Raw genomic sequence first — 26986 nt, 5'->3', positions numbered from 1 at the left:
ATCTCTGGGGGTCTCTGGGCGTGTGGGGGGGTCTGGGGGTGTCTGACAGTCTAGGGAGGGCCCTGGGGGGGCTCTGGGGGGTCCCGGGGGATGCAGGGGATCTGTGGGGTCTGGGGGGTCTGGGGGGTCTGTGGGGCGGTGGGGTCTGTGGGGCTGTGGGAGTCTCTGAGGGTCTGTGGGGTCTTTGGGGTCGGTGGGGTCTGGGGGGGTCTGGGGGGGTCTGTGGGGCGGTGGGGTCTGTGGGGTCTGTGGGGTGGGGGGGGTCTGGGGGGCTGTGGGGGCTGTGGGGCTGTGGGAGTCTCTGAGGGTCTGTGGGGTCTTTGGGGTCGGTGGGGTCTGGGGGGGTCTGGGGGGGTCTGGGGGGGTCTGTGGGGTCTGGGGGGTCTGGGGGGTCTGTGGGGGTCTGTGGGGTCTGGGGGGTCTCTGGGGGTCTGGGGGGCTGTGAGGGGCTATGGGGGGTGTGGATATTTGGGGTCTGTGGGGTCTGTGGGGTCTGTGGGGTCTGGGGGGGTCTGGGGGGGGTCTGTGGGGTCTGGGGGGGTCTGGGGGGGGTCTGTGGGGTCTGTGGGGTCTGGGGGGGGTCTGTGGGGTCTGTGGGGTCTGTGGGGGTCTGTGGGGTCTGTGGGGGTCTGGGGGGGGTCTGGGGGGCTGTGAGGGGCTATGGGGGGTGTGGATATTTGGGGTCTGTGGGGTCTGTGGGGGTCTGTGGGGTCTGGGGGGTCTCTGGGGGTCTGGGGGGCTGTGAGGGGCTATGGGGGGTGTGGATATTTGGGGTCTGGGGTCTCTGGGGCCGGGTCCGTGAGTGGGGGTGCGGGTGGGGTTCGGGGTGGGTGTCGGGGGTGCAGAGTGGGAGAGGCCCCACGGCCCCCCCGCCGTGCTGCGGTCTGGGGGGGCCCTGCGGCGGGGACCCCCCGTGTCCCTCTGTCCCCCACGCGTGTCCGTATGTCCCCCACACGTGTCCGTCATTCACCCACGTGTGTCCCTCTGTCTCCAACGCGTGTCCCTCTGTCTCCACGCTTGTCCGTCTGTCACCCACTCGTGTCCCTGTGTCCCCCCCTCCCGTGTCCCTCTGTCCCCACACGTGTCCCTCTGTCCCCGACCCACACGTGTCCCTCTGTCCCCCCTGTGTCCGTCTGTCCCCACGCGTGTCCGTGTGTCCGTCTGTCCACAAGCGTGTCCATGTGTCCCCACACGTGTCAGTGTGTCCCTCTGTCCCCACGTGTGTCCGTGTGTCCCAGACCCACGCGTGTCCGTGTGTTCCTCAGTCCCCACGTGTGTCCGTCTGTCCCCACGCGTGTCCGTCTGTCCCCACGCGTGTCCGTGTGTCCCCACACGTGTCCGTGTGTTCCTCAGTCCCCACGCGTGTCCGTGTGTCCCCACGCGTGTCCGTGTGTCCCCAGGGCAAGCCGTATGTCTTTGACCGCGTGTTCCCGCCGAACACGACGCAGGAGCAGGTGTACCGCGCCTGCGCCATGCAGATCGTCAAGGGTGAGACGGGATAACCGGGGTAACCGGGATAACCGGGGTAACCGGGATAACTGGGATAACCGGGGTAACCGGGATAACCGGCATAACCGGGATAACCAGGATAACCGCGGTAACCGGGGTAACTGGGGTAATCGGGATAACCGGGGTAACCAGGATAACCGGGGTAACTGGGATAACCGGGATAACCGGGGTAACCAGGATAACCGGGATAACTGGGATAACCGGGGTAACCGGGATAACCGGCATAACCGGGATAACCAGGATAACCGCGGTAACCGGGGTAACCGGGGTAACCGGGATAACCGGGGTAACCGGGATAACCGGGATAACTGGGATAACCGGGATAACCGCGGTAACCGGGGTAACCGGGATAACCGGGATAACCGGGGTAACTGGGATAACCGGGATAACCGGGATAACCAGGATAACCGGGGTAACTGGGACAGACCGGGACAGACCGGGATAACCAGGATAACCAGGATAACCGGGATAACCGGGATAACCGGAACAGACCGGGACAGACTGGGATACACCAGGACAGACTGGGATAACTGGGGCAGCCCGGGACAGCCCGGGATAGTTTGGGGACAGCCCGGGGATAACCTGGGATAACCCGGGACAGTCTGGGGACAGCTCGGGATAGTTTGGGGACAGCCCGGGGATAACCTGGGATAACCCGGGACAGTCTGGGGACAGCTCGGGACAGTCTGGGGACAGCCTGGGATAGTTTGGGGACAGCCCGGGGATAACCTGGGATAACCTGGGACAGTCTGGGGACAGCTCGGGACAGTCTGGGGACAGCTCGGGACAGTCTGGGGACAGCCCGGGGATAACCTGGGATAACCCGGGACAGTCTGGGGACAGCTCGGGACAGTCTGGGGACAGCCCGGGGACCCCGGGGGCGCTGGGCAGGGGGGCCTGGGGGTGTCCCGGAGGCCTCGGGAGCTCTGCAGGGCTTTGGGGGGTCCCGGGGTCCGGGCTTTGGGGGGTCCTTTGGGGGGTCCCGGGGGGGATTTGGGGGTCCCGGGGGGATTTGGGGGTCCCGGGGTGTGTTGATGGGGTCTCGGGGTGGTTTGGGGGTCCCGGGGCTGGTTTGGGGGTCCCGGGGTGTGTTTATGGGGTCCCGGGGGGGATTTGGGGGTCCCGGGGGGGTTTGGGGGTCCCGGGGGGGATTTGGGGGTCCCGGGGGGGTTTTGGGGTCCCGGGGGGATTTGGGGGTCCCGGGGTGTGTTTATGGGGTCTCGGGGTGGTTTGGGGGTCCCGGGGGTGGTTTGGGTGTCCCGGGGGGGATTTGGGGGTCCCGGGGGTGGTTTGAGGGTCCCGGGGGGGATTTGGGGGTCCCGGGGGTGGTTTGAGGGTCCCGGGGGGGATTTGGGGGTCCCGGGGGTGGTTTGAGGGTCCCGGGGGGGATTTGAGGGTCCCGGGGTGTGTTGATGGGGTCTCGGGGGGGTTTGAGGGTCCCGGGGGGATTTGGGGGTCCCGGGGGGGATTTGGGGGTCCCGGGGGGATTTGGGGGTCCCGGGGGTGGTTTGGGGGTCCCGGGGGGGGATTTGGGGGTCCCGGGGGGGCCAATCCCACCCGGCCCCCCCAGATGTGCTGGCCGGGTACAACGGAACCATCTTCGCCTACGGGCAAACGTCGTCGGGCAAGACGCACACCATGGAGGTGAGCGGCACCGGGGCACCGGCGGCACCGGGGCACCGGGGGCCATTGGGGTACGGGGGGCACCGGGGGTACCTGGGGGCACTGGGGGCACCGGGGGGGCACCGGGGGCACCGGGGATACGGGGGCCATTGGGGTACCGGGGGTTACCTGAGGGGCACCGGGGGTACTTGGGAGGCTCCGGGGGTACCTGGGGGGAAACGGAGGTACCGGGGGGCACCGGGGGGCACGGAGGGCACCGGGGGGGTACCGGGGGCACCGGGCGGGACACCGGGGGGGACCGGGGTGCATTGGGGTACCGGGGGGCACCGGGGGCGCCGGGGGCCCTGGCATTCCCCCCGCCCGCAGGGGAAGCTGCACGACCCGCAGCAGATGGGCATCATCCCCCGCATCGCCCGCGACATCTTCAACCACATCTACGCCATGGACGAGAACCTGGAGTTCCACATCAAGGTGGGACCGCGGCACTGGGGGAACTGGGAGCACTGGGAGGGACTGGGAGCACTGGGGGCACTGGGGGAACTGGGAGCACTGGGAGGGACTGGGGGGGACTGGGAGCACTGGGGGCACTGGGGGAACTGGGGGAACTGGGAGCACTGGGAGGGACTGGGAGCACTGGGGGCACTGGGGGAACTGGGGGCACTGGGGGGACTGGGAGGGACTGGGAGCACTGGGGGGGACTGGGGGAACTGGGGGAACTGGGAGCACTGGGGGGACTGGGAGGGACTGGGAGCACTGGGGGCACTGGGAGGGACTGGGAGCACTGGGAGGGACTGGGAGAGACTGGGAGGGACTGGGAGCACTGGGAGGGACTGGGAGGGACTGGGAATGGACTGGGAGGGACTGGGAGGGACTGGGGGGGACTGGGAGAGACTGGGAGGGACTGGGAGGAACTGGGAGAGACTGGGAGGGACTGGGAGGGACTGGGAGGCACTGGGAGCACTGGGAGAGACTGGGAGCACTGGGGGCACTGGGAGGGACTGGGAGGGACTGGGAGGGACTGGGAGCACTGGGAGCACTGGGGGGCACTGGGGGCACTGGGGGGCACTGGGAGCACTGGGAGCACTGGGGGAACTGGGAGCACTGGGAGGCACTGGGAGCACTGGGAGGCACTGGGAGGCACTGGGAGCACTGGGGGAACTGGGAGCACTGGGAGGCACTGGGAGCACTGGGAGGCACTGGGAGCACTGGGAGCACTGGGGGAACTGGGAGAACTGGGGGCACTGGGAGGAGCTCGGGGGGCACTGGGGGCACTGGTTGTACTGGTTGTACTGGTTGGACTGGTTGTACTGGTGGGCACTGGGAGCTCTGGGAGCCGCCCCACCCCCACCCCGCCCCTCCCCCCCCAGGTTTCCTACTTCGAAATTTACCTGGACAAGATCCGGGACCTGCTGGACAGTGAGTGCGGATACTGGGAATACTGGGAATACTGGGAATACTGGGATACTGGGATACTGGGATACTGGGGATACTGGGATACTGGGGATACTGGGGATATTGGGAATACTGGGGATATTGGGAATACTGGGAATACTGGGATACTGGGAATACTGGGAATACTGGGATACTGGGATACTGGGGATACTGGGGATATTGGGAATACTGGGGATACTGGGAATACTGGGATACTGGGATACTGGGGATACTGGGATACTGGGGATACTGGGATACTGGGATACTGGGGATATTGGGAATACTGGGGATACTGGGAATACTGGGAATACTGGGAATACTGGGAATACTGGGATACTGGGATACTGGGATACTGGGAATACTGGGGATACTGGGGATATTGGGAATACTGGGATACTGGGAATACTGGGACTACTGGGATGCTGGGATACTGGGGATACTGGGATACTGGGGATACTGGGGATATTGGGAATACTGGGGATACTGGGATACTGGGGATACTGGGATACTGGGAATACTGGGAATACTGGGATACTGGGATACTGGGAATACTGGGAATACTGGGATACTGGGAATACTGGGAATACTGGGATACTGGGATACTGGGGATACTGGGGATATTGGGAATACTGGGGATACTGGGATACTGGGATACTGGGGATACTGGGAATACTGGGATACTGGGATACTGGGAATACTGGGATACTGGGATACTGGGAGTACTGGGATACTGGGATACTGGGATACTGGGGATACTGGGAATACTGGGGATACTGGGATACTGGGAATACTGGGAATACTGGGATACTGGGAATACTGGGAATACTGGGAATACTGGGATGCTGGGATACTGGGAATACTGGGATGCTGGGGATACTGGGATACTGGGAGTACTGGGATACTGGGAATACTGGGATACTGGGAATACTGGGATACTGGGGATACTGGGGATACTGGGATAACTGGGAGCACTGGGGATACTGGGGATACTGGGATACTGGGAATACTGGGGATGCTGGGATACTGGGATACTGGGGATACTGGGATACTGGGATGCTGGGGATACTGGGATGCTGGGGATACTGGGATACTGGGGATACTGGGGATACTGGGATACTGGGATACTGGGGATACTGGGATACTGGGAATACTGGGAATACTGGGATGCTGGGATACTGGGATACTGGGATGCTGGGATGCTGGGGATACTGGGAGTACTGGGATACTGGGATACTGGGATACTGGGATACTGGGGATACTGGGATACTGGGAATACTGGGAATACTGGGATACTGGGATACTGGGGATACTGGGGATATTGGGAATACTGGGGATACTGGGAATACTGGGATACTGGGATACTGGGGATACTGGGATACTGGGGATACTGGGATACTGGGATACTGGGGATATTGGGAATACTGGGGATACTGGGAATACTGGGAATACTGGGAATACTGGGAATACTGGGATACTGGGATACTGGGATACTGGGAATACTGGGGATACTGGGGATATTGGGAATACTGGGATACTGGGAATACTGGGACTACTGGGATGCTGGGATACTGGGGATACTGGGATACTGGGGATACTGGGGATATTGGGAATACTGGGGATACTGGGATACTGGGGATACTGGGATACTGGGAATACTGGGAATACTGGGATACTGGGATACTGGGAATACTGGGAATACTGGGATACTGGGAATACTGGGAATACTGGGATACTGGGATACTGGGGATACTGGGGATATTGGGAATACTGGGGATACTGGGATACTGGGATACTGGGGATACTGGGAATACTGGGATACTGGGATACTGGGAATACTGGGATACTGGGATACTGGGAGTACTGGGATACTGGGATACTGGGATACTGGGGATACTGGGAATACTGGGGATACTGGGATACTGGGAATACTGGGAATACTGGGATACTGGGAATACTGGGAATACTGGGAATACTGGGATGCTGGGATACTGGGAATACTGGGATGCTGGGGATACTGGGATACTGGGAGTACTGGGATACTGGGAATACTGGGATACTGGGAATACTGGGATACTGGGGATACTGGGGATACTGGGATACTGGGATACTGGGGATACTGGGGATACTGGGATACTGGGAATACTGGGGATGCTGGGATACTGGGATACTGGGGATACTGGGATACTGGGATGCTGGGGATACTGGGATGCTGGGGATACTGGGATACTGGGGATACTGGGGATACTGGGATACTGGGATACTGGGGATACTGGGATACTGGGAATACTGGGAATACTGGGATGCTGGGATACTGGGATACTGGGATGCTGGGATGCTGGGGATACTGGGAGTACTGGGATACTGGGATACTGGGATACTGGGATACTGGGGATACTGGGATACTGGGATACTGGGGATACTGGGATACTGGGAATACTGGGAATACTGGGATGCTGGGGATACTGGGGATACTGGGAGATTACTGGGAGCACTAGGAGGTTACTGGGAGGTTACTGGGTGGCACTGGGAGGTTACTGGGAGGTTACTGGGAGCACTGGGAGGTTACTGGGAGGTCACTGGGAGGTTACTGGGAGGTCACTGGGAGCACTGGGAGCACTGGGAGGTTACTGGGAGCACTGGGAGGTTACTGGGAGGTTACTGGGAGGTCACTGGGAGGTTACTGGGAGGTCACGGGGAGGTTACTGGGAGCACTGGGAGCACTGGGAGCACGGGGAGGTTACTGGGAGCACGGGGAGGTTACTGGGAGGTTACTGGGAGCTCTGGTGTCACCCCCCCGCAGTGACCAAGACCAACCTGGCCGTGCACGAGGACAAGAACCGCGTCCCCTACGTTAAGGTGCGGCCGGGGGGTCCCGGGGGGTCCTGGGGGGGGTCCGGGGGTCCCGGGGGGTCCTGGGGGGGGTCCGGGGGTCCCGGGGGTCCTGGGGGGTCCCGGGGGTCCCGGGGAGGGAGGGCGGTCCCGGTGGTCCCGGGGGGGGAGGGCGGTCCAGGGGGTCCCGGTGGTCCCGGGGGTCCTGGGGGGTCCTGGGGGGGGTCCGGGGGTCCCGGGGGTCCTGGGGGGTCCCGGGGGTCCCGGGGGGGGAGGGCGGTCCCGGTGGTCCCGGGGGTCTCGGGGGTCCCGGGGGGTCCTGGGGGGGGTCCGGGGGGTCCCGGGGGGGCTGGACCCCCGAGCCCCCATGGCTGCTCCCCCCAGGGCTGCACCGAGCGCTTCGTGTCCAGCCCCGAGGAGATCCTGGACGTCATCGACGAGGGGAAATCCAACCGGCACGTGGCGGTCACCAGTGAGCGGCACCGGGGGCGCGGGGGACACGGGGGGACACCGGGGGGCACGGGGGGACACGGAGGGCATGGGGGGCACGGGGGGCACGGGGGACACCGGGGGGCACGGGGACACGGGGGGACATGGGGGCCACGGGGGGACATGGGGGGCACGGGGACACGGGGGGACACGGAGGGCATGGGGGGCATGGGGGGCACGGGGGGCACGGGGGACACGGGGACACGGGGGGCACGGGGGGACACGGGGGGCACGGGGGGCACGAGGACACGGGGACACGGGGGGCACGGGGGACACGGGGGGAGCGAGGGGACACGGGGGGACACGGGGGGCACGGGGGGCGTGGGGGGCACGGGGGGAACGAGGGGACACGGGGGGACATGGGGGCCACGGGGGGACATGGGGGGCACGGAGGGCACAGGGACACGGGGGACACCGGGGACACGGGGGGCGCGGGGGGCGCGGGGAGCACGGGGACACGGGGGGACATGGGGGGCACGGAGGGCATGGGGGGACATGGGGTGCATGGGGTTATGGGGGGGGTGCCCCACGCGTGCCCTGCCCGTGAGGGTTCCCCACGCGTGCCCTGCTCCTGCGGGGTGCCCACACGCGTGCCCTGCTCCTGCGGGGTGCCCCACGCGTGCCCTCCTCCTGCGGGGTGCCCACACGCGTGCCCTCCTCCTGCGGGGTGCCCACACGCGTGCCCTGCTCCTGCGGGGTGCCCCACGCGTGCCCTCCTCCTGCGGGGTGCCCACACGCGTGCCCTGCTCCTGCGGGGTGCCCACACGCGTGCCCTCCTCCTGCGGGGTGCCCACACGCGTGCCCTGCTCCTGCGGGGTGCCCACACGCGTGCCCTCCTCCTGCGGGGTGCCCCACGCGTGCCCTGCTCCTGCGGGGTGCCCCACGCGTGCCGTGCTCCTGCGGGGTGCCCACACGCGTGCCCTGCTCCTGCGGGGTGCCCACACGCGTGCCCTCCTCCTGCGGGGTGCCCCACGCGTGCCCTGCTCCTGTGGGGTGCCCCACGCGTGCCGTGCTCCTGCGGGGTGCCCACACGCGTGCCCTGCCCGCAGACATGAACGAGCACAGCTCCCGCAGCCACAGCATCTTCCTCATCCACATCAAGCAGGAGAACGTGGAGACCGAGCAGAAGCTCAGCGGGAAACTCTACCTGGTGGACCTGGCGGGCAGCGAGAAGGTGGGGGGACCCCGGGTGGGGGTGGGGGACCCCGGGTGGGGGTGGGGGACCCCGGGTGGGGGTGGGAGACCCCGGGTGGGGGTGGGAGACCCCAAAGGTGGGAGTGGGGGGACCCCGGAGCTGTGGGACTGCAGAGCCGGGGGTCCAGGGGGAAGCGGGAATGGACTGGGGCACTGGGGGGCACTGGGGGGGCACTGGGGGGCACTGGGACAGCACTGGGGGAACTGGGAGGGTACTGGAGGGCACTGGGGGGGCACTGGGGGGCACTGGGGGGGCACTGGGAGGGCACTGGAGGGTACTGGGGAGAACTGTGGGGCACTAGGAGGGCACTGGGAGGGCACTTGGAGGGCAATGGGAGGGCACTGGGGGGCACTGGGGAACTCTGCGGGGGTGTCCCCCTGGAGGGGGGGCCTGGGGATGTTAATGAGATTTTGGGGTGCACTGGGGGGATGGGGGCCTTAGTTTGGGGGGATATTGGGGTTTTGGGGGGCTGGGGCAGTCTGTGGGGTTTTGGGGGGACTTTGGCGCTCCGGGGGACACTGGGGGTCTTGGGGGGTCAGGGGGTTTTTGGGGCCGTTGGGGCCGTTTTTGGGCCATTGGGGTTTGGGGCCACCGGGTGTCAGGATCGTCCTGCTGGGGTGGGGTCTCTGGGGGGGGTCTCTGCACCGGGGGGCTCCTGCCTGGTGGCACCCTTGGGTTGGGGTCTGGGGCCACCCCTGGCAGGGGTCCCTGGGGGGGGGGCACTCGGGGGGTCCCTGAGCCGCGCCCCCCACCCCAGGTGAGCAAGACGGGCGCTGAGGGAGCCGTGCTGGACGAGGCCAAAAACATCAACAAGTCCCTGTCGGCGCTGGGCAACGTCATCTCGGCGCTGGCCGAGGGCACGGTGCGACCCCCGCGCCCCCCGGAGCCCCCCGGAGCCCCCCGGGGTCCCCCCGGCTCAGCCCGGGGGTCCCGGGTGCGCTCCGCCCCCCATGTCCCCCCAGGTCCGGGGGAAGGGACACTCCTGCTGAGCCCCCTCCCCCCGTGCGCCCCCTCGGTGCCCCCCTCGGGGGTCCTGGGGTGGGGGACACCCCCCTGAGCCCCCCCGCCGTGTGTCCCACCCTGCTGAGCCCCCTGCCCCCCGGGTGTCCCCAAATCGAGCCCCCTGCCCCCATGTGTCCCACCGAGCCCCCCGGGTGTCCCCCCAAGCCCCTCGTGTGTCCCGCCCTGCTGAGCCCCCTGCCCCCCGGGTGTCCCCAAATCGAGCCCCCTGCCCCCATGTGTCCCACCGAGCCCCCCGGGTGTCCCCCCAAGCCCCTCGTGTGTCCCGCCCTGCTGAGCCCCCTGCCCCCCGGGTGTCCCCTCCAGGGTCCTGCGAGGGGGACACCCCCTGATCCCCGCGTGTCCCCCTGAACCCGCTGTGTGTCCCCCCGCGACCCCCGTGTCCCCCTGAGCCCCCTGCCCCCCGTGTCCCGCTCCCGCTATCCCCGTGTCCCGATCCCCCCGTCCCCGTGTCCCGCTCCCCGTCCCCGTGTCCCGATCCCCCCGTCCCCGTGTCCCACTCCCGCTATCCCCGTGTCCCGCTCCCCGTCCCCGTGTCCCACTCCCGCTATCCCCGTGTCCCACTCCCGCTATCCCCGTGTCCCGCTCCCCGTCCCCGTGTCCCACTCCCGCTATCCCCGTGTCCCGATCCCCCCGTCCCCGTGTCCCTCTCCCCGTCCCCGTGTCCCACTCCCGCTATCCCCGTGTCCCGCTCCCCGTCCCCGTGTCCCACTCCCGCTATCCCTGTGTCCCTATCCCCGGTCCCCGTGTCCCGATCCCGCTATCCCCGTGTCCCGCTCCCCGTCCCCGTGTCCCGCTCCCCGTCCCCGTGTCCCGCTCCCCGTCCCCGTGTCCCGATCCCGCTATCCCCGTGTCCCGCTCCCCGTCCCCGTGTCCCGCTCCCCCCGTCCCCGTGTCCCGCTCCCCGTCCCCGTGTCCCGCTCCCCGTCCCCGTGTCCCGATCCCGCTATCCCCGTGTCCCGATCCCCCCGTCCCCGTGTCCCACTCCCGCTATCCCCGTGTCCCGCTCCCCGTCCCCGTGTCCCGCTCCCCGTCCCCGTGTCCCGCTCCCCGTCCCCGTGTCCCAGCCCCCCGTGTCCCCTCTCGGGGGTCCCGCGGGGGTCCCGGCGCTGAGCCCCCTCCCCCGCAGAAGGCGTACGTGCCCTATCGCGACAGCAAGATGACGCGGATCCTGCAGGACTCGCTGGGCGGCAACTGCCGCACCACCATGTTCATCTGCTGCTCCCCGTCCAGCTACAACGACGCCGAGACCAAATCCACGCTCATGTTCGGCCAGAGGTGCGGCGGGGGTCCCGCGCCCCCCGCGCCCCCCGAGCCCGCCCGGGGCCGGGGGTCCCGCGCCCCCTGCCCCGCCTGCCGTGCCCCCGGGAGCCGCTGCCCCCGCCCCGTGCCGAGAGCGCCCGAGACCCCCAACCGCACCCACGGACCCCCGGCTGCACCCCAACTTCACCCGTGGGCCCCAGCACCCAGTGCACCCAGTGCACCCAGAGCACCCCAAACTCCCTCAGTGCGCCCCGACTGCACCCAGTGCACCCCACTGCACCCAGTGCACCCAATGCACCCCACTGCACCCAGTGCACCCCACTGCACCCAGTGCACCCAGTGCGCCCCAAGTGTCCCCAGAGCACCCCAAACTCCCCCAGTGCACCCCGACTGCACCCAGTGCACCCAGTGCACCCAGTGTGTCCCACTGCACCCAACGCACCCCATTGCACCCAGCGTGCCCCAAGTGTCCCCAGAGCACCCCAAACTCACCCAGTGCACCCAGTGCACCTCAAACTCCCCCAGTGCGCCGCACTGCACCCAGTGCACCCAGTGCGCCCCGAGTGTCCCCAGTGCACCCCAAACTCTCCCGGTGCACCCCGACTGCACCCAGTGCACCCCACTGCACCCAGTGCACCCAGTGAGCCCCAAGTGTCCCCAGAGCACCCCAAACTCTCCCGGTGCACCCCAACTGCACCCAATGTGCCCCAAGTGCCCCCTGCACCCCAAGTGCTCTCAATGCACCCCAAGTACTCCCAGTGCACCCTGGCAGTGCCCAGTGCCCCCTAAGTGCTCCCTTGGGGACCCCGGGGGCTGCGCTGGGGTCCCCAGAGGTGGGAGGGCAGTGGAGGGCAGGTGGCCCGGGAGTGACCCGGGAGTTGTCGGGAGTGGCCCGGGAGTGGTCCTGGAGTGGCCCGGGAGTGACCCGGGACTGGCCCGGAGTGGCCCGGGAGTGTCCCGGGAGTGTCCCGGGGAGGGGGAGCAGGGGTCCCATTTTCGGGGTGCCCCCCAGGGCCAAGACCATCAAGAACACGGCCTCGGTGAACCTGGAGCTGACGGCCGAGCAGTGGAAGAAGAAGTTCGAGAAGGAGAAGGAGAAGAACAAAGCGCTGCGGGAGACGCTGGCGCGGCTGGAGGCTGAGCTGAGCCGCTGGCGGAGCGGTGAGGGGCGCCCCGAGATCCGGGGGGGACACTGAGGCACAGCGTGTGCCCGGGAGGGGCACCCCGGTACCGGGAGGGGCGCCCCGAGATCCGGGGGGGACACTGAGGCACAGCGTGTGCCCGGGAGGGGCACCCCGGTACCGGGAGGGGCGCCCCGACATCCGGGGGGAAACTGAGGCACAGCGTGTGCCCGGGAGGGGCACCCCGGTACCGGGAGGGGCGCCCCGAGATCCGGGGGGGAAACTGAGGCACAGCGTGTGCCCGTGAGGAGCACCCTGGTACCGGGAGGGGCGCCCCGAGATCCGGGGGCACCCCCAGAGCTGGGGCGCACACCGAGACCCGGGGGGGAAACTGAGGCACAGCATGTGCCCGTGAGGAGCACCCCGGTACCGGGAGGGGCACCCCGAGATCCGGGGGGAAACTGAGGCACAGCGTGTGCCCGGGAGGGGCACCCCGGTACCGGGAGGGGCGCCCCGACATCCGGGGGGGACACTGAGGCACAGCGTGTGCCCGTGAGGAGCACCCTGGTACCGGGAGGGGCGCCCCGAGATCCGGGGGCACCCCCAGAGCTGGGGCGCACACCGAGACCCGGGGGGGAAACTGAGGCACAGCATGTGCCCGGGAGGGGCACCTCGGTACCGGGAGGGGCGCCCCGAGACCCGGGGGGGAAACTGAGGCACAGCGTGTGCCCAGGAGGGGCACCCCGGTACCAGGAGGGGCGCCCCGAGATCCGGGGGGAAACTGAGGCACAGCGTGTGCCCGTGAGGGACACCCCGGTACCGGGAGGGGCGCCCCGAGACCCGGGGCCCCCCAGGCCGGGGTGGGGGCGCTGAGGCCGTGTCCCCCCAGGCGAGGCCGTGCCCGAGACCGAGCAGCTGAGCGAGGCCGAGGCGGGCACAGGGCCGGGCGAGGGCCAGGGGGGCGCCCCCGAGGAGCCCCCCCTGAACGACAACAGCTCCTCCATCGTCATCCACATCTCGGACGAGGAGCGCCACAAGTACGAGGAGGAGATCCGCAAGCTCTACAAGCAGCTGGACGACAAGGTGGGGACAGTGACAGGTGGGGACACGGCCAGGTGGGGACACGGCCAGGTGGGGACAGTGACAGGTGGGGACAGTGACAGGTGGGGACACGGCCAGGTGGGGACAGTGACAGGTGGGGACAGTGACAGGTGGGGACAGTGACAGGTGGGGACAGTGACAGGTGGGCATCACCCAGATGCCAGGACCCTCAGCTCGGTGGGCATCCCCCAGACTCCTCCGGACCTGCCAGGGACCCCCAGCACCCCTGAGTGCCCCAGGACACTTAGGGACCTCCCAGTCTGCCCAGCAGCTCCCAGACCCTCAGCAAGCCAGGAGTGGCATCTCCCAGTTCCCCCCTGGCATCTCCCAGTTCTCCCCTGGCATCTCCCAGTTCCCCCCTGGCATCTCCCAGTTCCCCCTGGAAGCTCCCAGTGCCCCCTGGCAGCTCCCAGTGCCCCCAGTGCCCCCTGCCCACCCCCGTGACCCCCCTGTGCCCGCGGTGCCCCCAGGATGACGAGATCAACCAGCAGAGCCAGATCATGGAGAAGCTGAAGCAGCAGATGCTGGACCAGGAGGAGGTGCTGGCCCTGCCCCCCCCGTGCCACCCCCCATCTGACTGACCCCCCGGACCCCCCCAGAACCCTGGGTCCCACCTGGACCCCTCGGGGACCCCCCCGGGACCCCCCTGGGACACCCCTGGGACCCCCCTGGGACCCCCCTGGGACCCCCCAGGGACCCTCAGGACCCCCCTGGGACCCCCCGGGACCCCCCTGGGACCCCCCAGGGACCCTCAGGACCCCCAGGGACCCCCCCAGGGACCCTCAGGACCCCTCTGGGACCCCCCCCGGGACCCCCCGGGACCCCCCTGGGACCCCCCAGGGACCCTCAGGACACCTCTGGGACCCCCCAGGGACCCTCAGGACCCCCCGGACCCCCCCCAGGGACCCCCCAGGGACCCTCAGAATCCCTCAGGGACCCCCGGTTGTCTCTGGCTGACTCTGCCCAGACCCCCTTGGAACTGGTCCTTGGGACCCCCCCGGACCTCCCAACCCCAGCCTCCCCCTCGACCTCTGTGCCTCCTGTGGGACCCCCACTCTGATCCCTGGGACCCCCACTCTGATCCCTGGGACCCCACCACGAACCCTGGGACCCCCACTCTGATCCCTGGGACCCCCACTCTGATTTCTGGGCCCCCGCCATGAACCCTGGGACCCCACAAGGAACCCTGGGACCTGCACTCTGACCCGTGAACCCCCACTCTGACCCTTGGGCCCCTCCCATGACCCCTGAGACCGCCCCCTATGACCCTTGGGACCCTCACTCTGACCCTTAGGACCCTCCCATGACCCCCGTGCCCCCCCAATGACCCCTGGGCCCCACCCATGACCCCGGTGCCCCCACGGTGACCCCTGGACCCCCACTGTGACCCCTGGACCTCCCATGACCCCTGAGACCCTCACTCTAACCCTTGGGATGCCCACCATGACCGCTGGACCCCCCCCATGACCCCCGTGCCCCCATGGTGCCCCCTGGACCCTCACTCTGACCCTTGGGCCCCCCCATGACCCCGAGCCCCCACAGTGACCACTGGACCCCCATGACCCCGAGCCCCCACGGTGACCCCTGGACCCCCATGACCCCGAGCCCCCATGGTGACCCCTGGACCCCCATGACCCCTGGACCGCCATGACCCCGAGCCCCCACGGTGACCCCTGGACCCCCATGACCCCTGTGCCCCCCATGACCCCGAGGCCCCCCGGTGACCCCTGGACCCCCATGACCCTGAGCCCCCCATGACCCCTGGACCCCCATGACCCCGAGCCCCCCCAGTGACCCCTGGACCCCCATGACCCCGAGCCCCCCCGGTGACGCCGTGCCCCGCGGCCGGGCAGGTGCTGGCGGCGGCGCGGGGCGGGGGCGAGGCGGCGCGCCGGGAGCTGGCGGCGCTGCGGGCCGAGCACGGCGCGGCGCGGGCCGAGGTCACCGAGGTGCTGGCGGCGCTGGAGGAGCTGGCGCGGAGCTACGACCGCAAGGCCCAGGAGGCCGAGGACACCGGGCGCCACAACCGCCGGCTCGCCGACGAGCTGGCCCGCACCGAGGTACCGCGAGGCCGCGGGCATCGGTGGGTGGGACGGGAGCCGGGGGGACACGGGGGGAAACCAGGAGGGAAACCAGCGGGAAACCAACTGGGAACCCAGTGGGAAATCAGTGGGGAAATCAGTGGGAAACCAACTGGGAACCCAGTGGGAAATCAATGGGGAAATCAGCGGGAAACCAACTGGGAACCCAGTGGGAAATCAATGGGAAAATCAGTGGGGAAACCAGTGGGAAACCAATGGGGAACCCAATGGGAAATCAATGGGGAAACCCAACAGGGAAACCAATGGGAAACACCACAGGGAAATCAATGGGGAAATCAGTGGGGAAACCAACTGGGAACCCAATGGGAAATCAATGGGGAAATCAGTGGGAAACCAACTGGGAACCCAGTGGGAAATCAATGGGGAAATCAGTGGGAAAACAATGGGGAACCCAGTGGGAAATCAATGGGGAAATCAATGGGAAACCAACTGGGAACCCAGTGGGAAATCAATGGGAAAATCAGTGGGAAAACAATGGGGAACCCAGTGGGAAATCAATGGGGAAATCAATGGGAAACCAACTGGGAACCCAGTGGGAAATCAATGGGGAAATCAGCGGGAAACCAACTGGGAACCCAATGGGAAACCCAGAGGGAAATCAATGGGAAATCAATGGGGAAATCAGTGGGAAACCAACTGGGAACCCAATGGGGAAACCAATGGGAAACACCACAGGGAAATCAATGGGAAATCAATGGGGAAATCAGTGGGGAAACCAGTGGGAAACCAATGGGGAACCCAATGGGAAATCAATGGGGAAATCAATGGGGAAATCAGTGGGGAAAACAATGGGGAACCCAGTGGGAAACCCAGGAGGGGAACCAGTGGGAACCCAATGGGGAAACCAATGGGAAACACCATAGGGAAATCAATGGGAAATCAACGGGGAAATCAGTGGGGAAACCAGTGGGGAAACCAATGGGAAACTCTCCAGGGAAGCCAGTGGGAAACCTCACAGGGAAAACAGTGGAAAACACCACAGGGAAACCAACGGGGAAACCCCACAGGAAAACCAATGGGGAAATCAATGGGAAATCAGTGGGGAAAACAATGGGAAACCCCACAGGGAAACCAATGGGAAACCCCACAGGGAAACCAGTGGGAAATCAATGGGAAAATCAGTGGGGAAAACAATGGGAAACCCTACAGGAAAACAATGGGGAAATGGATGGGGAAACTCTACAGGGAAACCAACAGGGAAACCAATGGGGAAATCAGTGGGGAAACAAATGGGAAACTACAGGGAAACCAATGGGAAACCCAGGAGGGAAACCAACGGAAAATCCTACAGGGAAACCAATGGGGAAATCAATGGGGAAATCAGTGGGGAAACCAGTGGGAAACCCCACAGGGAAACCAATGGTAAAACCCACAGGGAAATCTATGGGGAAATCAGTGGGGAAACCAGTGGGAAACTCCACAGGGAAACCAACGGGGAAACCAACAGGGAAATCAGTGGGGAAAACAATGGGAAACCCCACAGGGAAACCAGTGGGATACCAACTGGGAACCCAATGGGGAAACCCAACAGGGAAACCAAAGGGAAACCCTATAGGGAAACCAATGGGAAATCAGTGGGGAAACCCAATGGGGAAATCAATGGGGAAATCAACAGGGAAACCAACTGGGAATGCAACAGGGAAATTGGTGGGAAATCAATAGGGAAACCCAATCGGGAACACAACTGGGAACCCAGTGGGGAAACAAAGGGAAAAACAGCAAGGAAACCAATGGGAAACCCAACAGGGAAACCCAACTGGAAATAAATGGGGAAACCAATGGGGAACCCAGTGGGGAAACCAACAACAAAACCAACTGGGAACCGAATGGGGAAATCAAAGGGGAAACCAACGGGGAACTCAACAGGGAACACAACTGGGAGCCCAGTGGGATGCTACTGGGAATCCCACAGGGAAACACCATGGCAAAACCCAGCAGGGTCCTGCTGGGACCCCCATGGGTTCCCCACCGGGACTCACAATGGGGTCTTGCTGGGAATTCCCGCAGGAATCCAGTGGGGATTTCCAACAGGATCCTACTGGGAATCCAGCTGGGAACCCTACTGGGACCCTGCACTGGGAATTCTGGTGGGGTCCTGCTGGGAACCCACAGGAAACCCAGTGGGGTCCTAGTGGGAGCCTCCATGGGGACTCAGCTGGGATCCCTGCTGAGATTCCCCACTGGGGACCCCAAAGTGGCTCATCAGCTGCGAGTCCACTGGGAAACCCACTGAGAGCCCCACGGGCACCCAGCAGGGATTCCCAGCAGGGTCCTACTGGGAATGCCCACGGCCAGTGGGGATTCCTGCTGAGGGCTCCACAAGGTCACACGGGGAGCCCCCATGGGTGTCAGACCAACGGGCTGCTTCTGAGCACCCACTTGGGATCCCTGCTGAGATCCCCCTGGACTCCACCGGTAACCCCAGACCCCACGGAAAACCTGCGTGGAGCCCCTTGGGACCCTCACCCTGTGACACAGCAACGCCGCAAGCCCCCTCCCCCAGGCCCAAACTGGGACTCCCAAACCCAAATTGGGATGTTCCCAAATCAGACTCGGGAGCCCCTTCAACCCCAAACCAGACCCCAAAGAGGGGACCCCCCCTCCCATCGAGCCACACACCAAAAAAAGAGATTCCCCCCTGCCTCAAACCAGTGCCCAGACTGGGGCACCCTGCCCTTAAACTGGGGCACCCTGCCTTTAAACTGGGATGCCAGGCTGGGTGCTCCTGAGGCACCCCGCAGGTGGGATCTTGGGGTGCTGGAGGTGGTGCCACAGCGGTGATTCCAGGGACCCTGAGGGGTGCTGGTGGTGCCAGGATGGGCAGCACTGGGCAGCACTGGGCGGCACTGGGCAGCACTGGGCAACACTGGGCAGCACTGGGCGGCACAGGGTGGTACTGGATGGTACTGGGCACCACTGGGTGGTACTGGGTGGTACTGGGCGGTACTAGGCAGCACTGGGCGGCACCGGGTGGTACTGGGCAGCACTGGGTGGCACTGGACAGCACTGGGCGGTACTGGGCAGTACTGGGCAGCACTGGGTGGTACTGGGCAGCACTGGGCGGCACGGGGTGGTACTGGATGGTACTGGGCAGCACTGGGCAGTACTGGGCAGTACTGGGCAGCACTGGGCAGCACTGGGCAGTACTGGGTGGTACTGGGCAGCACTGGGCAGTACTGGACAGCACTGCGTGGTACTGGGCAGCACTGGGTGGTACTGGGCAGCACTGGGTGGTACTGGGCAGCACTGGGCGGTACTGGGTGGTACTGGGCAGCACTGGGTGGTACTGGGCAGCACTGGGCGGTACTGGGTGGTACTGGGCAGCACTGGGTGGTACTGGGCAGCACTGGGCGGTACTGGGTGGTACTGGGCAGCACTGGGTGGTACTGGGCAGCACTGGGCGGCACTGGGCAGCACTGGGCGGTACTGGGCAGCACTGGGTGGTACTGGGCAGCACTGGGCGGCACTGGGCAGCACTGGGCGGCACTGGGCAGCACTGGGTGGTACTGGGCAGCACTGGGCAGCACTGGGCGGTACTGGGTGGTACTGGGCAGCACTGGGTGGTACTGGGCAGCACTGCGTGGTACTGGGCAGCACTGGGCGGTACTGGGTGGTACTGGGCAGCACTGGGCAGTACTGGGCAGCACTGGGTGGTACTGGGCAGCACTGGGCAGTACTGGGCAGCACTGGGTGGTACTGGGCAGTACTGGGCAGCACTGGGTGGTACTGGGCAGCACTGGGTGGTACTGGGCAGCACTGGGCGGTACTGGGTGGTACTGGGCAGCACTGGGCGGTACTGGGCAGCACTGGGCGGTACTGGGTGGTACTGGGCAGCACTGGGCGGTACTGGGCAGCACTGGGCAGCACTGGGTGGTACTGGGCAGCACTGGGCGGCACTGGGCAGCACTGGGCGGTACTGGGCAGCACTGGGCGGTACTGGGTGGTACTGGGCAGCACTGGGTGGTACTGGGCAGCACTGGGCGGTACTGGGTGGTACTGGGTGGTACTGGGCAGCACTGGGTGGTACTGGGATGTGCCAGGGCGTGCTGGGAGTGCCTGGTGCGGATGCCCCCGGGCCCGCAGGATGTCCTGGGTGTCCCCTGGTGGCCCGGGGGTGCCCGGGGGTGCCGGGTGCCGCTGTCGGCGGTGCCAGCCCGGCCGTGTCGCTGTGGCAGGCCACCACGCTGTCGCTGGAGTCGGAGCTGTCGCGGGCACGGGAGCTCGGGGGGCAGCAGCGCCGCCGCGCCGCCGAGGTGCTCAACGGGCTCCTGAGGGACCTGAGCGAGCTCAGCGCCCTGGTGGGCAGCGGCGACATCAAACTGGTGAGGGGCACGGGGGCACGGGGGCACGGGGGGCACGGGGGGCACGGGGGCACGGGGGCACGGGGGCACGGGGGCACGGGGGGCACGGGGGCACGGGGGCACGGGGGCACGGGGGCACGGGGGGCACGGGGGCACGGGGGCACGGGGGGCACGGGGGCACGGGGGGCACGGGGGGCACGGGGGCACGGGGGGCACGGGGGCACGGGGGGCACGGGGGGCACGGGGGCACGGGGGGCACGGGGGGGTCTGTGCCTGTGTTTGTGTCTGTGCCGTGAGGGATGTGCCCCCGCCGTGCCCTCCCCACGCGTGGGATGTCCTTGCCATGCCTGTGCCACGCTGTGCCCGCTCTGTGCCTGATGTGCCCGTGCCGCGCAGCGCCCACGGCAGAGCCGTGCCGTGTCACACCCAGCCGTGCCGTGCCCATCCCGTGTCCCTTCCATGCCCGGTCCGTGCCCATTCCCTGCCCATCCCGTGTCCCCGTGATGCCCGTGCCACCACACCCCTGTGAGTGTCACGCCCACCCCGTGCCAGGCTGTGCTGCCTGTGCCACACCATGCCCACGTCATCTCCACACCATGCACACACCATGCCCATGCCATGCCCACACCATGCCCACACATCTCCACGCCATGTCCACGTCATGCCCACGCCATCTCCATGCCATCTCCACACCATGCCAACATCATCTCCACACCATCCCCATGCCATGTCCATGCCATACCTACGCCATGCCCACACCATTCCCATGCCATGCCCATGCCATGCCCACACCATGCCCACGCCATCTCCACACCATGCCCATGCCATCTCCACACCATGCCCACGCCATGCCAACATCATCTCCACACCATCCCCATGCCATGCCCATGCCATGCCCATGCCACTCCCACACCATTCCCATGCCATGCCCATGCCATGGCCACACCATGTCCATGCCATGCCCACGCCATGCCCACGCCATGCCCACGCCATTCCCAGGTGTGTGAAGTGACCATGCCATGCCCCATGTGTGCCATCCCTGTACCACACCCGTGTGTGGGACATGCCTGTGCCACATTGTGCCCGGACACGCCTGCAGCATTCGGTGCCGTGCCATGCCACACCCGTGTGCCATGCCATGCCATGCTGTACCTGTGTGTGGTACACACCTCTGCCATGCTGTGCCATACCCATGCTGTGCCATATCCATGCTGCGCCATACCCACGCCATGCCATTCCTGTGCCATGCTGTGCCATGCCATGCTGTACTTGTGTGTGGTACACACCTGTGCCATGCTGTGCCATGCTGTGCCATGCTGTGCCATACCCATGCTACCTGCATATGGCACACACCTGTGCCATGCCACGTCATTCCATGCTATACCCATGCTGTGCCATTCCTGTGCCATGCCATGCCATGCCATGCCATGCCATGCCATACCCACACTGTGCCATTCCTGTGCTGTGCCACACCGTGCCGTGCCATGCCCACACTGTGCCATGCTGTGCCGTGCTGTGCTGTGCCATACCCATGCTGTGCCATTCCTGTGCCGTGCCATGCTGTGCCATACTCACACTGCCATTTCCGTGCCATACCCACGCTGTGCCATTCCTGTGCCGTGCCATGCCGTGCTGTGCCATACCCACACTGTACCATTCCTGTGCCATGCCATACCCACACTGTGCCATACCCACGCTGTGCCATTCCTGTGCCATACCCACACTGTGCCGTTCCCGTGCCGTGCCATGCCGTGCCGTGCCATACCCACGCTGTGCCGTTCCCGTGCTGTGCCATGCTGTGCCATGCCATACACACACTGTGCCATACCCACGCTGTGCCATTCCCGTGCCATGCCATGCCGTGCCGTGCCATACCCACGCTGTGCCGTTCCCGTGCTGTGCCATGCTGTGCCATGCCATACACACACTGTGCCATACCCACGCTGTGCCATTCCCGTGCCGTGCCATGCCGTGCCGTGCCATACCCACGCTGTGCCGTTCCTGTGCCGTGCCGTGCCGTACCCACACTGTGCCATACCCACGCTGTGCCGTTCCCGTGCCCGCTGCCCTGCGCTGCCCTGCCAGCCCGTGGAGGTGAGCGGTGCCATCGAGGAGGAGTTCGCCGTTGCCCGCCTCTACATCAGCAAGATCAAGTCCGAGGTGAAGTCGGTGGTGAAGCGCTGCCGGCAGCTGGAGAACCTGCAGGTCGAGTGCCACCGCAAGCTGGAGGTGACGGGGCGTGAGCTGTCCTCCTGCCAGCTCCTCATCTCCCAGGTGTGCCAGGGCCGGGCAGTGCCACCCCACGGGGACCCTGGGGTCTGGTGCCACAGGGTTTAGTGGCTCAGAGTTTTGTCCCTGGGATTTGTGACACCAGGGTTTGGCAGCTCCAAGGTTTGGCAGCTGAAGGCTTTGGTGTCCCCAAATTTGGTGGCCTGGGCGTTCTGTGACCCAGCTTTGGTGTTCCAGAATTTGCTGGCCTGGGGGTTCTGTGAGGTTCTGTGACCCAGGGTTTGGTGGCCCCAGGGTTTGGTTTCCAGAGGGTTTGGTGGTCCGGGGTTTGGTTTCCAGAGGGTTTGGTGGTCCCAGGGTTTGGTGGCCCCAGGGCTTGGTTTCCACAGGGTTTGGTGGTCCCAGGGTTTCGTTTCCCTAGGGTTTGGTGGCCCCAGGGTTTGGTTTCCACAGGGTTTGGTGGTCCCAGGGTTTCGTTTCCCTAGGGTTTGGTGGCCCCAGGGTTTGGTTTCCACAGGGTTTGGTGGCCCCAGGGCTTGGTTTCCACAGGGTTTGGTGGCCCCAGGGTTTGGTTTCCACAGGGTTTGGTGGCCCCAGGATTTGGTTTCCACAGGGTTTGTGGTCCCAGGGTTTGGTTTCCACAGGGTTTGGTGGCCCCAGGGTTTGGTTTCCACAGGGTTTGGTGGCCCGGGCTTTGGTGACCCTGGATTTCTCAGCCTGGGGTTGGGTGGCACCACAATTTACTGGTCCAAGGCTTTGGTGGCCCAGCATTTGGTGACCCCAGGGCTCAGGGGGCCCGGAGCTTAGTGGCTCCAAGGCTTTGGTGGCCCCGGGGGTTTGACTCCTCTGTGGTGGGGGCTTGGCGGCTCTGGGTGTGCCCGTGGGGTGGCCCTGGGGGTGCTGGGGGCACCTGGGGGTGCTCCTGGGGTTGGGGGCTGCCAGGGTGGTGCCCCCGCGGCCGTCGGGGCTCCGGGGGCGGGGTGCCCGCGGGCCGGGGGCGCCGCCGCCCCCCGGGCGGGGGCTGAGGCCGGTGCCGGTGCCGGTGCAGCACGAGGCGAAGATCCGCTCGCTGACCGAGTACGCGCAGAGCCTGGAGCTGCGCAAGCGGCACCTGGAGGAGGCGCACGACGCGCTCGGGGAGGAGCTGGCGAGGCTGCAGGCGCAGGGTGGGGGCGCAGGGGGCTTGGGGCAGTGCGGGAGCAGTGCGGGGGTCTGGGGGTGCGGGGGGCTTGGGGCAGTGCGGGAGCACGAGGGGCTTGGGGGGCTTGGGGCAGTGCGGGAGAACATGGGAGAGTGGGGGGCTTGGGGACAGTGCGGGAGAACGAGGGGCTTGGGGGGCTTGGGGGGCTTGGGGCAGTGCGGGAGAACGAGGGGCTTGGGGGGCTTGGGGGGCTTGGGGCAGTGCGGGAGCAGTGCGGGGGTCTGGGGGGCGCGGGGGGCTTGGGGCAGTGCGGGAGAACGAGGGGCTTGGGGGGCTTGGGGACACTGCGGGAGAACGAGGGGCTTGGGGGGCTTGGGGGGCTTGGGGCAGTGCGGGAGCAGTGCGGGGGTCTGGGGGCGTGGGGGGCTTGGGGCAGTGCGGGAAAACGTGGGAGAGTGGGGGGCTTGGGGCAGTGTGGGAGCACGGGGGTCTGGGGGGCGCGGGGGGCTTGGGGCAGTGCGGGAGCAGCACGGGGGTCTGGGGGCGCGGGGGGCTTGGGGCAGTGCGGGAGCAGCACGGGGGTCTGGGGGCGCGGGGGGCTTGGGGACACTGCGGGAGCAGCACGGGGGTCTGGGGGGCGCGGGGGGCTTGGGGCAGTGCGGGAGCACCGCGGGGGTCTGGGGGGCTTGGGGCAGTGCGGGAGCAGCACGGGGGTCTGGGGGTGCGGGGGGCTTGGGGCAGTGCGGGAGCAGCACGGGGGTCTGGGGGCGCGGGGGGAGCAGGGTCTGGCGCGGCTGCAGGGGCGGGAGCGTGGGGGGAGTTTGGGGGCGCTGGGGGCTCGAGGGTGCGGGGGCAGAATGGGGTGGCACAGGGGGATTCGGGGGCTGGGGGAGAACGGGGTGGTACGGGGGGCTCAGGGGGATGGGGGGCACAGGGGTGGGGGCCACGGGGGGCTGGGCTGGGTTTGGGGGGCTGAGGGGTCCCTGTCCTGCTGGGCCCCACAGAGGCTGCTCAGGGGGCAGCTCGGAAGCAGCGCGAGCAGGACGAGAGCCAGGACACAGACGAGGTCAAGGTGAGGGTGCAGGGGGGCACGGCAAGCCTGGGGGGCTCCGGGCTCCTGAAGGGTGCGGGGATTGGGCAGGGGGTCTTGTGGATGTGGGATGTGCTCGAGGTGGGGGAGGGTCCCTGGGGTGCCGGGGGTCTGTGGGGTGTTGGAGGGGTGCTGGGGGTTGGGGTCCCCGTGAGGCTGGGTGTAGGGTGTGGGGGTCCCTGGGAGATGTCAGGGACCAGCTGATATTCTGCTGGGAATGTGGGTGTGCTGAGGGTCCCAGGGCATGCTGGGGTGTGGGGTCCCCATGGGTGCAGGGGTGTTGGGTCCCAGGGGGTGTTGGGGTGTGGGGTCCTGGGAGTGATGGGGTGTGGGGTCCCCATGGGTGTAGGGTGTGGGGTCCTGGGGGTGCTGGGGTGTGGGATCCTGGGCGATTGTTGGGGTGTGGGGTCTCCATTGATGCAGGGGTGTGGGGTCCCAGGGGGTGTTGGGTGTGGGGTCCCAGGGGGTGTTGGGTGTGGGGTCCCAGGGGTGTTGGGTGTGGGGTCCCAGGGGTGTTGGGTGTGGGGTCCCAGGGGTGTTGGGTGTGGGGTCCCTGGGCAGTGCTGTGGTGGGAGGTGCTGGGTGCCCAGGACGTGCTGGGGTTCTGGGGTTCTGGGGTGCCCGGGCTGAGCCCCGCGCGGCGCAGGCGGCGCTGGAGCTGCAGCTCGAGAGCCAGCGCGAGGCCCAGCACAAGCAGCTGGCGCGGCTGCGGGACGAGGTCAACGAGCGGCAGAAAACCATCGATGAGCTGCGCGAGTGAGTGACCCCGACCCCTGACCCCTGACCCCTGACCCCTGACCCCTGACCCCTGACCCCACCCCGGTGTGAACTGACCCCAAAACCTGACCCCAAACCTGCCCCCCGCCCCCAAACCCAGGCCAGACCCATCCCTGACCCAGCCCTGGCCCATCCCTGACCCAGCCCTGTCCCTTCCCTGACTCATCCTGGGAGGGATGGACAGTGGGGGCAAGCAAGGACAATGTCCTTGAGGAGATGTCTCCATCCATCCATCCATTCCTGATCCATCATCCATCCATCCATCCATCCATCCATCCATCCATCCATCCATCCATCCATCCATCATCCATCATCCATCCATCCATTCCTGATCCATCATCCATCCATCCATCCATCATCCATCCATCCATCCATCCATCCATCCATCCATCCATCCATCCATCCATCCATTCCTGATCCATCATCCATCCATCCATCCATCCATCCATCCATCCATCCATCCATCCATCATCCATCCATCCATCATCCATCCATCCATCATCCATCATCCATCCATCCATCCATCCATCCATCCATCCATCATCCATCCATCCATCCATCCATCCATCCATCCATCATCCATCCATCCATCCATCCATCCATCCATCCATCCATCCATCATCCATCCATCCATCATCCATCCATCCATCCATCCATCCATTCCTGATCCATCATCCATCCATCCATCATCCATCATCCATCCATCCATCATCCATCCATCCATCATCCATCCATCCATCCATCATCCATCCATCCATCCATCCATCATCCATCCATCCATCATCCATCCATCCATCATCCATCCATCCATCCATCATCCATCCATCATCCATCCATCCATCATCCATCCATCCATCCATCCATCCATCCATCCATCCATCCATCCATCATCCATCCATCATCCATCCATCCATCATCCATCCATCCATCCATCATCCATCCATCCATCCATCATCCATCCATCATCCATCCATCCATCATCCATCCATCCATCCATCCATCCATCCATCATCCATCCATCCATCCATCCATCATCCATCCATCCATCATCCATCCATCCATCATCCATCCATCCATCCATCATCCATCCATCCATCCATCATCCATCCATCATCCATCCATCCATCATCCATCCATCATCCATCCATCCCTTGTCCATCATCCATCCATCCATCATCCATCCATTCATCCATCATCCATCCATCCATCCATCCATCCATCCCTCCACCATCCATCCATCCATCCATCCATCATCCATCCATCCATCCATCCATCCATCCATCCATCCATCCATCCATCATCCATCCATCCCGGTGTCCGTCCATGCCTGACCCGTGTCCGTGTGTCCGTCACAGCCAGAACCAGAAGCTGGAGCTGGAGCTGGAGCGGCTGCGGGCGGAGCACGAGGCGCTGCGGGCGGAGGAGCGGGCCAAGGCGGCGCGGCTGCAGGAGCTGACGTGAGACCCCCAGGACCCCAACCCGGGGCCTCTGGGGCTCCCCCGGGGACCCCAACCCAACCCCTGGGGCTCCCCAGGGGACCCCAACCCAACCCCTGGGGCTCCCCAGGGGACCCCAACCCAACCCCTGGGGCTCCCCTGGGGACCCCAACCCAACCCCTGGGGCTCCCCACATCCCCCTGGGGACCCCAACCCAACCCCCGGGGCTCCCCTCATCCCTTGGGGACCCCAACCCAACCCCCGGGGCTCCCCACATCCCCCTGGGGACCCCAACCCCAGAACCCACCAGGGACTCACCACAGGACCCC

The 26986-nt window shown here is 65.9% G+C and overlaps 1 protein-coding gene across 3 annotated transcripts in view; it reads left to right on the top strand.

Moving 5' to 3' along the window:
* Positions 1 to 26702, top strand: part of LOC110481836 (kinesin heavy chain) — a 29262-nt gene extending 2560 nt beyond the window's left edge. Inside the window, exons 2-20 of one of the 3 annotated variants that reach the window (XM_077788615.1) lie at positions 1401 to 1488; positions 3080 to 3153; positions 3499 to 3603; positions 4500 to 4548; positions 7364 to 7419; positions 7777 to 7864; positions 8931 to 9055; positions 9834 to 9938; positions 11226 to 11374; positions 12372 to 12520; positions 13370 to 13563; positions 14052 to 14120; positions 15435 to 15641; positions 19859 to 20005; positions 22070 to 22258; positions 23301 to 23379; positions 24359 to 24426; positions 25091 to 25200; positions 26577 to 26702. In XM_077788615.1, coding sequence (XP_077644741.1) covers positions 1401 to 1488; positions 3080 to 3153; positions 3499 to 3603; positions 4500 to 4548; positions 7364 to 7419; positions 7777 to 7864; positions 8931 to 9055; positions 9834 to 9938; positions 11226 to 11374; positions 12372 to 12520; positions 13370 to 13563; positions 14052 to 14120; positions 15435 to 15641; positions 19859 to 20005; positions 22070 to 22258; positions 23301 to 23379; positions 24359 to 24426; positions 25091 to 25200; positions 26577 to 26682 — 2157 coding nt within the window. In that variant the 3' untranslated portion in view covers positions 26683 to 26702. Of the gene's footprint in view, positions 1 to 1398; positions 1489 to 3079; positions 3154 to 3498; positions 3604 to 4499; positions 4549 to 7363; positions 7420 to 7776; positions 7865 to 8930; positions 9056 to 9833; positions 9939 to 11225; positions 11375 to 12371; positions 12521 to 13369; positions 13564 to 14051; positions 14121 to 15434; positions 15642 to 19858; positions 20006 to 22069; positions 22259 to 23261; positions 23380 to 24358; positions 24427 to 25090; positions 25201 to 26576 lie in introns of all 3 variants that reach the window. The other 2 variants (XM_077788614.1, XM_077788616.1) reach the window with 2 other exon arrangements.
* The last annotated feature ends 284 nt before the right edge of the window (positions 26703 to 26986 follow it).

The sequence above is a fragment of the Lonchura striata genome, chromosome 27 (genome assembly GCF_046129695.1).
Source record: "Lonchura striata isolate bLonStr1 chromosome 27, bLonStr1.mat, whole genome shotgun sequence".
NCBI lineage: Eukaryota > Metazoa > Chordata > Aves > Passeriformes > Estrildidae > Lonchura > Lonchura striata.
This window is presented reverse-complemented; position numbering and strand designations above follow the sequence as displayed.